At 39.9% G+C, this 13,934-nt stretch overlaps 1 protein-coding gene across 6 annotated transcripts in view; it reads left to right on the forward strand.

Annotated features, from left to right (window-relative positions):
* Window positions 1-13,934, forward strand: part of WDFY3 (WD repeat and FYVE domain containing 3) — a 278,837-nt gene that overhangs the window by 208,858 nt on the left and 56,045 nt on the right. For 4 of the 6 annotated variants that reach the window (XM_040417990.1, XM_040417994.1, XM_040417993.1 and 1 more), the window contains 2 exons: window positions 5,820-5,998; window positions 12,376-12,605. In XM_040417990.1, the coding sequence (XP_040273924.1) occupies window positions 5,820-5,998; window positions 12,376-12,605 (409 nt within the window). The remainder of the gene's footprint in view (window positions 1-5,819; window positions 5,999-12,375; window positions 12,606-13,934) is intronic. The other 2 variants (XM_040417992.1, XM_040417995.1) reach the window with 1 other exon arrangement.

Raw genomic sequence — 13,934 nt, forward strand, 5'->3', positions numbered from 1 at the left:
TTAATATTCTGACCTGTTGCTTTCAAAAATGAGATACTGAGATTTTAGTGCCAGCGACTTGGTCATTTGCACTTCTGGTGACTAACTGGGCAGCATCTTTTTTTAAATGATAACTAAAATGAAGAACATTTCAAGTTTGTACTTTTCCAGTTAACATAAGAAAAGTTTTACTTCAATCAGAAAATGAGAGCCACTTCTAATAAAATGAGAAAAACTGAAACTCGATCTAAACTCGCACTGTGAGGTTCCCAAGATAAATCTAGACTGTATCCGAGGATAGAGTCAAGGAAGGGGTGGATAGTGCGGTCCACACCCCTATTCCACCATAGGTGAGACTAGCTGGAGGTACTCAGGCTGGCATAAAGCACCTCCCAGGGGGTCAGTAAAGGGGGAGTGTGTTACCTGTGGACAGAGGCCTGAAGGCTCTGGGAATGTGGTCTCAGCCAGGCAAGGCTGAGGGGCCACAAGGCTGGGTGGTAGCCTAGAGTTGGATGCAGCAACGCCTGGGATGGTCGCAGGGCCATAGTCAGGTGGACTATTGAGCCTTAATCCCCCACCAGAGACATTGGACTTGAGACAGTGGGTGTACTGTGCTATGTACAGCCAGGAGGCTGTGGGACATTGGCTGGGAAAACCTCATTGGTTCACAGGGTGTGAACTGGTACCTAATGGGTGAGTCAGGGACGTTAATGTATTAGTTAGAGCCTGGACGGGCGAGTGTTTATTGTTTTGTTCTTCTGCTTTTGCTGGTGTGCCACAATAAATGCACTGTTTGGACCTTAAACCTGGTGTCCTGAAGCCGTATCTGTGAGGATGATGCCCTGAAAGTAAGCTACCCCTCACAATATATACAGGTGTAACTCGAAAAATTAGAATATCGTGCAAAAGTCCATTTTATTTCAGTAATGCAAATTAAAAGGAATTGCCTTGATGCAGCTTAAAATTAGAATTTTGTGAAAAGGTTCAATATTCTAGGCTCAAAGTGTCACACTCTAGTCAGCTAATTAATCCATACCCCCTGAGCAAAGGGTACCTCAAAATTGTGACTTTGGGGTTTCATAAACTATAAGCCATAATCATCCAAATTGTAAAAAATAAAGGCTTGAAATATCTCACTTTGTGTATGTATATATGTATATATGTATATATATATATATATATATATATATATATATATATATATATATATATACACACAGGTTCTTCTCAAAAAATTAGCATATTGTGATAAAGTTCATTATTTTCTGTAATGTACTGATAAACATTAGACTTTCATATATTTTAGATTCATTACACACAACTGAAGTAGTTCAAGCATTTTCTTGTTTTAATATTGATGATTTTGGCATACAGCTCATGAAAACCCCAAATTCCTATCTCAAAAAATTAGCATATTTCATCCGACCAATAAAAGAAAAGTGTTTTTAATACAAAAAAAGTCAACCTTCAAATAATTAAGTTCAGTTATGCACTCAATACTTGGTCGGGAATCCTTTTGCAGAAATGACTGCTTCAATGCGGCGTGGCATGGAGGCAATCAGCCTGTGGCACTGCTGAGGTGTTATGGAGGCCCAGGATGCTTCGATAGCGGCCTTAAGCTCATCCAGAGTGTTGGGTCTTGCGTCTCTCAACTTTCTCTTCCCAATATCCCACAGATTCTCTATGGGGTTCAGGTCAGGAGAGTTGGCAGGCCAATTGAGCACAGTAATACCATGGTCAGTAAACCATTTACCAGTGGTTTTGGCACTGTGAGCAGGTGCCAGGTCGTGCTGAAAAATGAAATCTTCATCTCCATAAAGCTTTTCAGCAGATGGAAGCATGAAGTGCTCCAAAATCTCCTGATAGCTAGCTGCATTGATCCTGCCCTTGATAAAACACAGTGGACCAACACCAGCAGCTGACATGGCACCCCAGACCATCACTGACTGTGGGTACTTGACACTGGACTTCAGGCATTTTGGCATTTCCCTCTCCCCAGTCTTCCTCCAGACTCTGGCACCTTGATTTCCGAATGACATGCAAAATTTGCTTTCATCCGAAAAAAGTACTTTGGACCACTGAGCAACAGTCCAGTGCTTCTTCTCTGTAGCCCAGGTCAGGCGCTTCTGCCACTGTTTCTGGTTCAAAAGTGGCTTGACCTGGGGAATGCGGCACCTGTAGCCCATTTCCTGCACACGCCTGTACACGGTGGCTCTGGATGTTTCTACTCCAGACTCAGTCCACTGCTTCCGCAGGTCCCCCAAGGTCTGGAATCGGTCCTTCTCCACAATCTTCCTCAGGGTCCGGTCACCTCTTCTCGTTGTGCAGCGTTTTCTGCCACACTTTTTCCTTCCCACAGACTTCCCACTGAGGTGCCTTGATACAGCACTCTGGGAACAGCCTATTCGTTCAGAAATTTCTTTCTGTGTCTTACCCTCTTGCTTGAGGGTGTCAATGATGGCCTTCTGGAGAGCAGTCAGGTCGGCAGTCTTACCCATGATTGCGGTTTTGAGTAATGAACCAGGCTGGGAGTTTTTAAAAGCCTCAGGAATCTTTTGCAGGTGTTTAGAGTTAATTAGTTGATTCAGATGATTAGGTTAACCACCTGCCATCTGGGCCATTTGCCCCCTTCCTGACCAGGCCAAATTTTGCAAAACTGACATATCTCTCTTTATGTGGTAATAACTTTGGAACGCCTTTATTTATCCAAGTCATTCAGAGATTGTTTTCTCATGACACATTGTACTTCATGATAGTCTTAAACTTGAGTCAAAATATTTCACCTTTTATTTATGAAAAAATCCCAAATTTACCCAAAAATTTGAAAAATTAGCAATTTTCTAAATTTCAATTTCTCTGCTTTTAAAACAGAAAGTGATACCTCATAAAATATTTATTACTTAACATTCCCCATATGTCTACTTTATGTTGGCATCATTTTGGAAATGTCATTTTATTTTTTTAGGACGTTAGAAGGCTTAGAAGTTTAGAAGCAATTCTTAAAATTTTTAAGAAAATTGCCAAAACCCACTTTTTAAGGACCAGTTCAGGTCTGAAGTCACTTTGTGGGGCCTACATAGTGGATACCCCCATAAATGACCCCATTGTAGAAACTACACCCCTCAAGGTATTCAAAACCGATTTTACAAACTTTGTTAACCCTTTAGGCGTTCCACAAGAATTAAAGGAAAATGGAGATCAAATTTTTAAATTTCACTTTTTTGGCAGATTTTCCATTTTAATCAATTTTTTCTTTAACACATCGATGGTTAACAGCCAAACAAAACTCAATATTTATTACCCAGATTCTGCGGTTTACAGAAACACCCCACATGTGGTCATAAACTGCTGTATTGGCACACGGCAGGGCGCAGAAGAAAAGGAACTCCACATGGTTTTTAGATGCCATGTCCCATTTGAAGCCCCCTGATGCACCCTTACAGTAGAAACTCCCAAGAAGTGACCCCATTTTGGAAACTAGGGGATAAGGTGCCAGTTTTATTAGTACTATTTTTGGGTACATATGATTTTTTGATCATTCATTATAACACTTTATGGGGCAAGGTGACCAAAAAATTGGTTGTTTTAGCACAGTTTCTATTTATTTATTTTTACAGCGTTCACCTGAGGGGTTCAGTCAAGTGGCATTTTTATAGAGCAGATTGTTACGGACGTGGCGATACCTAATATGTATACTTTTTCTCATCTATTAAAGTTTTACACAATAATAGCATTTTTGAAACAAAAAAATTATGTTGTAATGTGTCCATGTTCTGAGAGCTATAGTTTTTTTATTTTTTGAGAGATTTTCTTATGTAGGGGCTCATTTTTTGCGGGATGAGGTGACTGTTTTATTGGTACCATTTTGTGGGACATACGCATTTTTGATCACTTGGTGTTGCACCTTTTGTGATGTAAGGTGACAAAAATTGCTTGTTTTGACAGTTTTTTTTTAGTTTTTTTTACGGTGTTCACCTGAGGGGTTAGCTCATGTGATATTTTTATAGAGCTGGTTTTTACGGACGCGGAAATACCTAATATGTATACTTTTTTTATGTTTCACTTTAACACAATAATAGCATTTTTGAAACCAAAAAAATGATGTTTTAGTGTCTCCATGTTCTAAGAGCTATAGTTTTTTTTATTTTTTGAGAGATTTTCTTATGTAGGGGCTCATTTTTTGCGGGATGAGGTGACTGTTTTATTGGTACCATTTTGTGGGACATACGCGTTTTTGATCACTTGGTGTTGCACCTTTTGTGATGTAAGGTGACAAAAATTGCTTGTTTTGAATTTTTTTTTTTTAATGGTGTTTACTCGAGGGGTTAGGTCATGTGATATTTTTATAGAGCTGGTTTTTACGGACGCGGCAATACCAAATATGTCTATTTTATTTTATTTTTTTCTATTTTTAACATTTTTTTTTCATTCCTTACTTGAGGACTTTTTTTTTTTTTTTACATGTGAAACTTTTTTATTTTATTTATTTTTTTTTTACACTTTTCGTCCCCCATAAGGTCATACAAGACCTCTGGGGGACATTTACTTCACTTTTTCTTTTTTTTTTCACTGTTGATTTCTCCTGTAACTGGGGCTGACATAGTAGCCCCAGTTACAGAAGAAATGCACCCCCCAGAGAGGCTGTACAGCATAATACTGTGCTGTACAGCCTCAGAGCAGGGCTGATCGAGGTCTCTGAAAGACCTCACACAGCTCCTGCACTCTCCGGTCCCGGCGGTCACATGACCGCCGGGCCGGAACAGGAAGAGCATAGCGCATCCTGCTCTGCATACACAGCGCTCGGTGAGCGCTGTGTATGCAGCGATCCAGAAGGCAGGGACACCTGGGAACTGTCCCTGCCTTCTCTCTGGGTTGCCCTGCTGTCACTGACAGCGGGCAACCCGATCAGCAGCTGCACGATTAGCGTGCAGCTGCTATTTCTGAACGGACGTTTTAAAACGTGCTTTCAGAAATAGAGATCCACCCATAGGACGTTTATATCCTATGGGCGGACGTAAAGTGGTTAATAGCTCGTTTAGAGAACCTTTTCATGATATGCTAATTTTTTGAGATAGGAATTTTGGGTTTTCATGAGCTGTATGCCAAAATCATCAATATTAAAACAAGAAAAGGCTTGAACTACTTCAGTTGTGTGTAATGAATCTAAAATATATGAAAGTCTAATGTTTATCAGTACATTACAGAAAATAATGAACTTTATCACAATATGCTAATTTTTTGAGAGGAACCTGTATACACTCTACTCAGCTGAGCGTGAATGTGTTTTCATTGGGGGAAGAGGAGAGTAAGCCACTGCCAGACTCCTCTACCTTAAGAACAATAGGGTTCAGCATGTTAAAATCCAACATTCTAGTCCCTTAAACTCCCCCACCCCTCGGCATCTGCAAATGTTGATTGTTTGTACAGCTCCATAACCTTAAGGTGGTCAGTTAATACCTCCAAAATTGTCAGTTTCAGCTGGTTAATCTAATGTGTATGGCCACGTTAAAAATGGATAGCCATATGAAATCTTCTCTTGTATGGTATGTACCTACTAACTTCAAGGGAATGGTCACCTTTTAACATCATGTCATTTTGAGATCTAATAATCTATGGTAGTTGTGCCCGCATTGCTGAGAAAAATTAAGTTTTAATATTTGCAAATGAGCCTCTAGGAGCAACGGGGGAGTTGTCATCACACCCAGAGTCTCTGCTCTCTCTGCAACTGCCAGTCCTCTGCACTTTGATTGAGAGGGCCAGGCAGTGAAAATGTAAATCATTGATGATTTTTTTTTTTTGTATACTGTAGATGTGTGATATTTTTTTTTTCCTTCTTATAGGGGAAGACGCTTCATTACCAGTAACCTCTGGAGGTAGTTATCAGGTGCTGGTAAATAATGTGTTTTATTTCACCCAACGAGTGGTGGACAAGCTGTGGCAAGGAATGTTTAATAAAGACTCCAAACTGGTAGTAGACTGTATCATCCAGCTCATCTCACAGGTGAGGGACAGACTGCAGGTATTGAACCGTTTTGTTCTATTGTACTTATTCATTGACTTTTTACAATGATCGGTGGCAGGTTTACTGATTTTTGATAGGAGTTGTCTCATTTTTCTTTTGAGGGTATATCTGAGCGTCATAGGCTACTTTCACACTAGTCTTAATATTTTCCGGTATTGAGATCCGTCATAGGGTCTCAATACCGGGAAAAAAAACTATTCAGTTTTGTCTCCATTCATTGTCAATGGGGACAAAACGTAACTGAATAGAACGGAGTGCTCCAAAATGCATTCCGTTCCTTTTAGTTGCGTTCCCATACCGGAGAGCAAACCACAGCATGTTGTAGTTTGCTTTCCATCCTGGGATGTGGAGCAAGACAGATCCGGCATGACCCCCAATGCAAGTCAATGGGGACGGATCCGTTTTCTCTGAAACAATAGAAAACGGATCTGTCCCCCATTGACTTTCAGTGGACTTCATGACTGATCCGTCGTGGCTATGTTAAAGATAATACAACTGAATCCGGATGCAGATGGTTGTATTATCAGTAACGGAAGCGTTTTTGCTGAACCCTGCTGATCCAGTAAAAACGCTAGTGTGAAAGTAGCTTTAGAAGGTGATTCCCTGCTTGTGATTCCCCCCCATGAACCTAAAAGCTGCTCTGCAAGTGTAGCACCTGTTCTGGCAGACTGGACTGTATTCCATGGACAGCTATGCATCTGAATGGCTGCCATATTACATGAATTACATGGACAAGCTATTTATGTGAATGGCTGTCATGTAACACTACCTATTTTATGGGAAATGCGTTACTGACTGCAGTTTCTCCTGGGAAAATCAGCCCTTTAGGCTACATGCACACGACCGTATGTGTTTTGCAGTCCGCAAATTGCGGATCCGCAAAAAAAAAAACGGATGACGTTCCATATGGCATCCGTTTTTTTTTGCAGATCCATTGTAATAATGCTTATCCTTGTCTGCAAACTAGAAAAAAATAGGACATGCACAATTTTTTTTGCGGAGGAACGGACATACTGATGTGGACAGCACACGGTGTGCTGTCCGCGTTTTTGCGGACCCATTGAAATTAATGGGTCCGCATCCTATCCGCAAAAAAAAACGGATCGGACACGGAAACAAAATACGGTCGTGTGCATGAGGCCTTATGGAGAGGAAATGGTCACGAGTATGGGAAGATTGCACAGCCTATAGGGTAGAGGTAGAACTTCCAGAATGAAGAGAGGATTTGCAATAATTTAACAGTAAGAGTCCAATGGTTTTTGCACACAGCTCAGGCTTTAACATGTTTCTTTACAAAGGTTCCTCAGTGTAACATGTTTCTTTACAAAGGTTCCTCAGTGTAACATGTTTCTATACAAAGGTTCCTCAGTGTAACATGTTTCTATACAAAGGTTCCTCAGTGTAACATGTTTCTATACAAAGGTTCCTCAGTGTAACATGTTTCTATACAAAGGTTCCCCAGAGTAACATGTTTCTATACAAAGGTTCCTCAGTGTAACATGTTTCTTTACAAAGGTTCCTCAGTGTAACATGTTTCTATACAAAGGTTCCTCAGTGTAACATGTTTATTTACAAAGGTTCCTCAGTGTAACATGTTTCTATACAAAGGTTCCTCAGTGTAACATGTTTCTATACAAAGGTTCCTCAGTGTAACATGTTTCTATACAAAGGTTCCTCAGTGTAACATGTTTCTATACAAAGGTTCCTCAGTGTAACATGTTTCTATACAAAGGTTCCTCAGTGTAACATGTTTCTATACAAAGGTTCCTCAGTGTAACATGTTTCTATACAAAGGTTCCTCAGTGTAACATGTTTCTATACAAAGGTTCCTCAGTGTAACATGTTTCTATACAAAGGTTCCTCAGTGTAACATGTTTCTATACAAAGGTTCCTCAGTGTAACATGTTTCTATACAAAGGTTCCTCAGTGTAACATGTTTCTATACAAAGGTTCCTCAGTGTAACATGTTTCTATACAAAGGTTCCTCAGTGTAGCATGTTTCTATACAAAGGTTCCTCAGTGTAACATGTTTCTATACAAAGGTTCCTCAGTGTAGCATGTTTCTATACAAAGGTTCCTCAGTGTAACATGTTTCTTTACAAAGGTTCCTCAGAGTAACATGTTTCTATACAAAGGTTCCTCAGTGTAACATGTTTCTATACAAAGGTTCCTCAGTGTAACATGTTTCTATACAAAGGTTCCTCAGTGTAACATGTTTCTATACAAAGGTTCCCCAGAGTAACATGTTTCTATACAAAGGTTCCTCAGTGTAACATGTTTCTTTACAAAGGTTCCTCAGTGTAACATGTTTCTTTACAAAGGTTCCTCAGTGTAACATGTTTCTATACAAAGGTTCCTCAGTGTAACATGTTTCTATACAAAGGTTCCTCAGTGTAACATGTTTCTATACAAAGGTTCCTCAGTGTAACATGTTTCTATACAAAGGTTCCTCAGTGTAACATGTTTCTATACAAAGGTTCCTCAGTGTAACATGTTTCTATACAAAGGTTCCTCAGTGTAACATGTTTCTATACAAAGGTTCCTCAGTGTAACATGTTTCTATACAAAGGTTCCTCAGTGTAACATGTTTCTATACAAAGGTTCCTCAGTGTAGCATGTTTCTATACAAAGGTTCCTCAGTGTAACATGTTTCTATACAAAGGTTCCTCAGTGTAGCATGTTTCTATACAAAGGGTCCTCAGATATTACCAAAGTCCCTCAGTGAGACCTAAAATTGCTCATTGAGGATGACGGAATGTTTTCCAGGGTTTCCACAAGTGGGCATATTTAGAGTGTGTTCTATTTGCCCAACTTGCCAGTTCTTCCATTAAGCACAACTGGTCGACTTTTTCATACCATTGCTCTAGAGTGGGAGAGTCCTTGTTCAACCAGCGAAGTGGGATTAGCAATCTAGCTGCCTGAATAAGAAAGGTTGGCAAGTCTGTCGGTGCAGGTTGCCAGCCCGTGGAAGGTTGCCATAGTAGGACTGACTGAAGTGAAAGCTTAATGGAAGATTTACAGATCTCATTTGTCTTTTGTTCTACCTGACTCCAATAGGAGCGCAAGAGAGGGCAAGACCACATAATGTGCCTTAAGGTGCCGTTCTATTTTTTTACATCTCCAACACGTGTCTGAATTTGTGAGTCCCATTTTAAATAGCTTACTCGGATCATTGTACCAACATGTCATGGTTTTGTAAGAATGCTCTTGTATCTTGACGCATCTTGAAAAACCGTGAGACTTTTGGTGGATTTGTCTTATTTCTTGTGGGGAAAAAGACCTGTCAAGGTCTCGCTCCCATTCTCTGATATAAGCAGGTGTAATTTTCTCAGAGGCGGAGTTTAATGATTTCTATAGGAATGAAATAATATGTCTCGGAAGATTGAATTTTTGAATCTACTTTTGTCCCAATTCTGCCTCTTCGCACAATTCTGCCTTACATGAGGAATTAGTGCTTTAGCTGCAGATTTCAGACATTGCCTCCACGGCATTTCTGGAACAGGTATGATATGCCGTGGATTAGAAAATCTACAGCAAGTCTACAGTTTGCTGCTAATATTTTTACAATGTTATGGGGTTTTGAGACCCCAATCACCAATATTAGGGTACTTTCACACTTGCGGCAGAGGATTCAGCAATACGGACGCAAACTGATGGCATTTTTCAGACGGATCCGGATGCGGATCCATCTGACAAATGCATTGAAATACCGGGTCCGTGTCTCTGGTGTCATCCGGAAAAACGGATCCGGTATTAATTTTTATTCTTTTTGCATTTTTAAAGGTCTGCACGTGCGCAAACAGGAAAGCCGGATCCGTTTTGCCGGAACACTTAGGGCCGGATCCGTCATTAATACACTTCAATGTAAATTAATACTAGATCCGGCATTCCGGCAAGTGTTCAGGATTTTTGGCCGGAGATAAAACTGCAGCATGCTGCGGTATTTTCTCCGTCCAAAAAAACGTAAGAGGGACTGAACTGATGCATCCTGAACGGAATGCTCTCTATTCAGAATGCCTTAGGATAAAACTGATCAGTTCTTTTCTGGTATTGAGCCCCTGTGACCGGACTCAATACCGGAAAACAAAAACGCTAGTGTGAAAACACCCTGATACTGTGGAAAGATATACTATTAGGCTAGGGTTACACTGCTGTTGTGCGTGTAGCGGGGCAGCCATAGAAATGAATGGGGTGGAAGGGCAACTCGAAATCCAGCTGTTTTTTTTTTTTTTTTTTTGCGATTCTGCGGTGACAGTCACAGCAAACTTTCAAGTCATGCTGCAACCCCATTCATCTCTATGGTTGCCCTGCTACACCACGATACGATGACAGTTGTTGCACAACCGATATTGCTGTGTAGCCATAGCCTTTTTTTGTGGTGTGTTGGTGTGGATGCCATGTTATCTGTTGATCATGAGGACCGTCCACTTGACAATCCACCACTGTCGTAAGCCTAAACTAATGACACCAATCATGTTCAACCAGGAGAGCCTAAAGGAAAAAGAGAAACACCACCAGTCACGGAAGATGTGACTGCAAAGTATGTATCCTGTGAGGATGTGACAGGTCCTTTTATCAGAATCTATCCTATTTATCAGAAAATGAACCATTGTTTAAATATTTTTTATTTAACTTTATCTTTTTTTTTTTTTTTTTTTGTTTTTCTGTTAAACATGTCTCAGAGAATGCCAGTCTATTGTGTCTATGGTCTATGTGGCTGCCGTAAAGCAAATCTCTAAAGCCTGTATTAGACCTAGCAATAGTTGGGCAGATCATCGCTTCATAGGAACGCTCGTTAGCAATGATCTGCTTCAGTAGTAGTGCTGACGATTACCCGATGAATGAGTAAATGCTCGTTCATCAGGCAATTTTCAAGCAGATCAAAAAAAAAATCATTGTTTTCTGCGGGTAGATCGTGCTGTCTAAGAACTGTCTGCTGCCGGAAAATAATGATTCTATATAGAGACGAGAGATGGAATTAGCGATCGCTCCTCCCCATACTGTGGAGGAGATCTCTGCATGTATTGTAAATGCAGTGCTCTCCTCTGCTGAAGAGCAAGCCATTGTTGGGAAGGAACGCTTCATCTGCTGTGTAATACCAGCCTAAATGCTGTTATTGAAATGCTCTAACACATTATAACCAGGGAAACTGTCACATTGAACATGGTGTCTGATCAGGCAGCATGTTATAAAGCAGAAGGAGCTGAGCAGCTTGAGGCCTCATGCACACGACCATATCCGTTTTGCGGTCCACTTACCGCAAATCCGCATTTTGCCGACCTATTCTACCGTATCTTTTTATGGAACGGACTTACGGATGTGATAAGCACACGGTGAGTATGTCTGTTTTGCAAGAAGATAGAACATTTCCAATACTTGGCTGCAAAATCCAGACTCATTGAAATCAATAAAACGTACGTAAAAAAGAAACTTTGGCTGGCTCACAATCAAGTTTTGCATATAATTATACAGCAATACAACAATCAAAATAATAATTGGTCCCTATGTACCGTATATTTTTAGATGCGTAAAAATTCACATAGAATGATAATACAAAAGTACAGCTTTGTTGAGATTATGATTCATTAATTGGGTATACGTGCTGTTCATAAAGTTTATCAGCGTTCCCACGTTTGTGCTGGGACTTGTAGTGCAATTAAAGTCTTGTTTTGTTGTAGGAGAGACTTTAATTATACTACAAGTCTTTAATATAGCTGATATATTTGAAGTCATTGAAATTAATGTGGTTGCAAAAAATGCTGTATTTTATTCATTGAAATCTCTGCTCTTTATGTGTTTAGGAGCCCAGTGGGCAGTTCTATCAGTAATTGACCGTTATCTCTGTATGCACAGTTCTACAATAGATGGTAATGATGTGATCCTGCCTATGATATGTCATCATGGCTGAGCAGCCTGAAAGGAAAACACACCACTATGTAGTATATGCAAGTGCAAGAGCGTAGCGTGTAGTAAGACCATGCCCCTGTAAGTGGTGGCAAACAGTTCTCCTCACATTCTAGGACCGGTTGCAGGTAGCCATTTTACATTATTCCCAGAGGATGCTGCTAAATGAATTATATACAAGTTATACAGAATTTTTTCCCATAAATCTATCTATATATATATAATATATATATATATATATATATATATATATATATATATATATATATATATCAGTGTGCTCAGCTCCTCCTGTTCTATCACATGCTGTCTGCAGATTGCACTGTATTTTCATGGTAGCAGTGTAGTGTCTGAAACCAGGGTCATCTTTGATATGTGGAACAAATGTATCTGTTGAGTAAATAAAATAAATTGCTGCATTTTCATGAATGGTAGACAGTGGATTTGAACAATTTTTTTTTTTCCTGCAGTCAAAAAGACGTTCCCAAAGTGTGTCCCTTGAAGCAGTTTACAACTGCTTGAACCGGACTGTGCTATACCAGTTCTCCAGAGCCCACAAAACCGTGCCTCAGCAAGTAGCCCTTTTGGATTCTTTGCGAGTACTTACAGTGAATAGAAATCTGATGCTAGGACCCGGGAATCATGACCAAGACTTCATTGCATGCCTTGCTCATTGCTTGATTAACCTCCACATTGGAAGGTAGGTTGGTTGTCCTACCACAATCACTGTGACCTTTATCTCACTAGATTAACAGAAAATTGTTACATTGCGGATTTTGCATGCATACAAATGTGATAGAGAGCCTTTATTTCAGGGCTATAAAGATAACCGATCAGTAGCGTCTGCAAAGATAAAACATCTAAAAATGAAACTTTGATTGCACTTCTAGGATGTTGCGGTTGTTTCACCTGGGACATTGATGGCATATTGCTTGCACTCCATTCACTTCGAGGTTCCTGTTCTGGAGATAGGTGCAGGGCCCACCTCTGAGACCTTCACCTATCTGACATTAGTGGCATATCCTAGCAATATGCCACCAGTGTCTCAGTTAAGACAACCCATTTAAAGGGATTGTCTACTTTAAACAGTCCATTCTTGTTAGGTTGATCCCCTGAAAATAAGTTGATCATATGGACTCCTGGTGCCGGCAGTGATTAGTTGTAATTTGCAAGGGAATCTGGCAGCCAAGATCTCAGTTCCCCTGCAGTGCCACCACAGGCGAAATGAAGTATTACATGGTGCCAATTGAAATCAATAGACAATTATATAACACATGGACATGCCAGATCCTCCCAAGAAAGAGATGCTCCTTTGTGACTGCTCTTCTTTCCAACTAATTTGCTCAGGTTTATAAACGAGGAACTCACCTTTGTTAATGCAGAATGCTTTATAGGATGTTTGGAAATTCATTTTCAAAGCCCAAGTCCCCTTTAAAAAAATTCAAGGACATGTAATCTAACTGTAAAAGTGTAGGGATTTCTACAGTAATGATATGCACCTCTTGTTCTCCAGGCTGGTCTTTAAATGAAATTAAAGTTTGTCGTTTTCCTTTTGTAACATTTTGTGATATATCAGCTGTCCATTGTGACATTTACAGTAGTTGAAAATAAATAAATGAAAATTAAAGTTTGCATTCACTTAATCTTCCACTAGCATATGTAACCATGGCAATCAAATATATGGGTTGATACCTTCCTGATCGGAGATAACGCTGATCCTAGCTGTTTAACTCCTTAGGTGCTGCGGTTCATTTTCTAGTTCCCTTTTTTTTTTTTTTACAGCGTTCACCTGAGGCGTTGTGTCATTTGACATTTCTGTACGGTGTTGTTTTTTGTAACTGATTAAAATTCAAAATTAAAGATTGTAAAAAAAAAAAAAGATAATGAGAAGAATTGTTTCTTTGTGAAGGCCAAAACTCACTGAGATGGCAAGGAGTTAAAGGGGTTGTGCAGTGGATAAATACTGATCACCTATCCTTAGAATCACTCTTCGAAATCCTATCGTGTTGGTGGTAATCTAACACCCGGC

This window comes from Bufo bufo, chromosome 2 (assembly GCF_905171765.1).
Source record: "Bufo bufo chromosome 2, aBufBuf1.1, whole genome shotgun sequence".
NCBI classification, from domain to species: domain Eukaryota; kingdom Metazoa; phylum Chordata; class Amphibia; order Anura; family Bufonidae; genus Bufo; species Bufo bufo.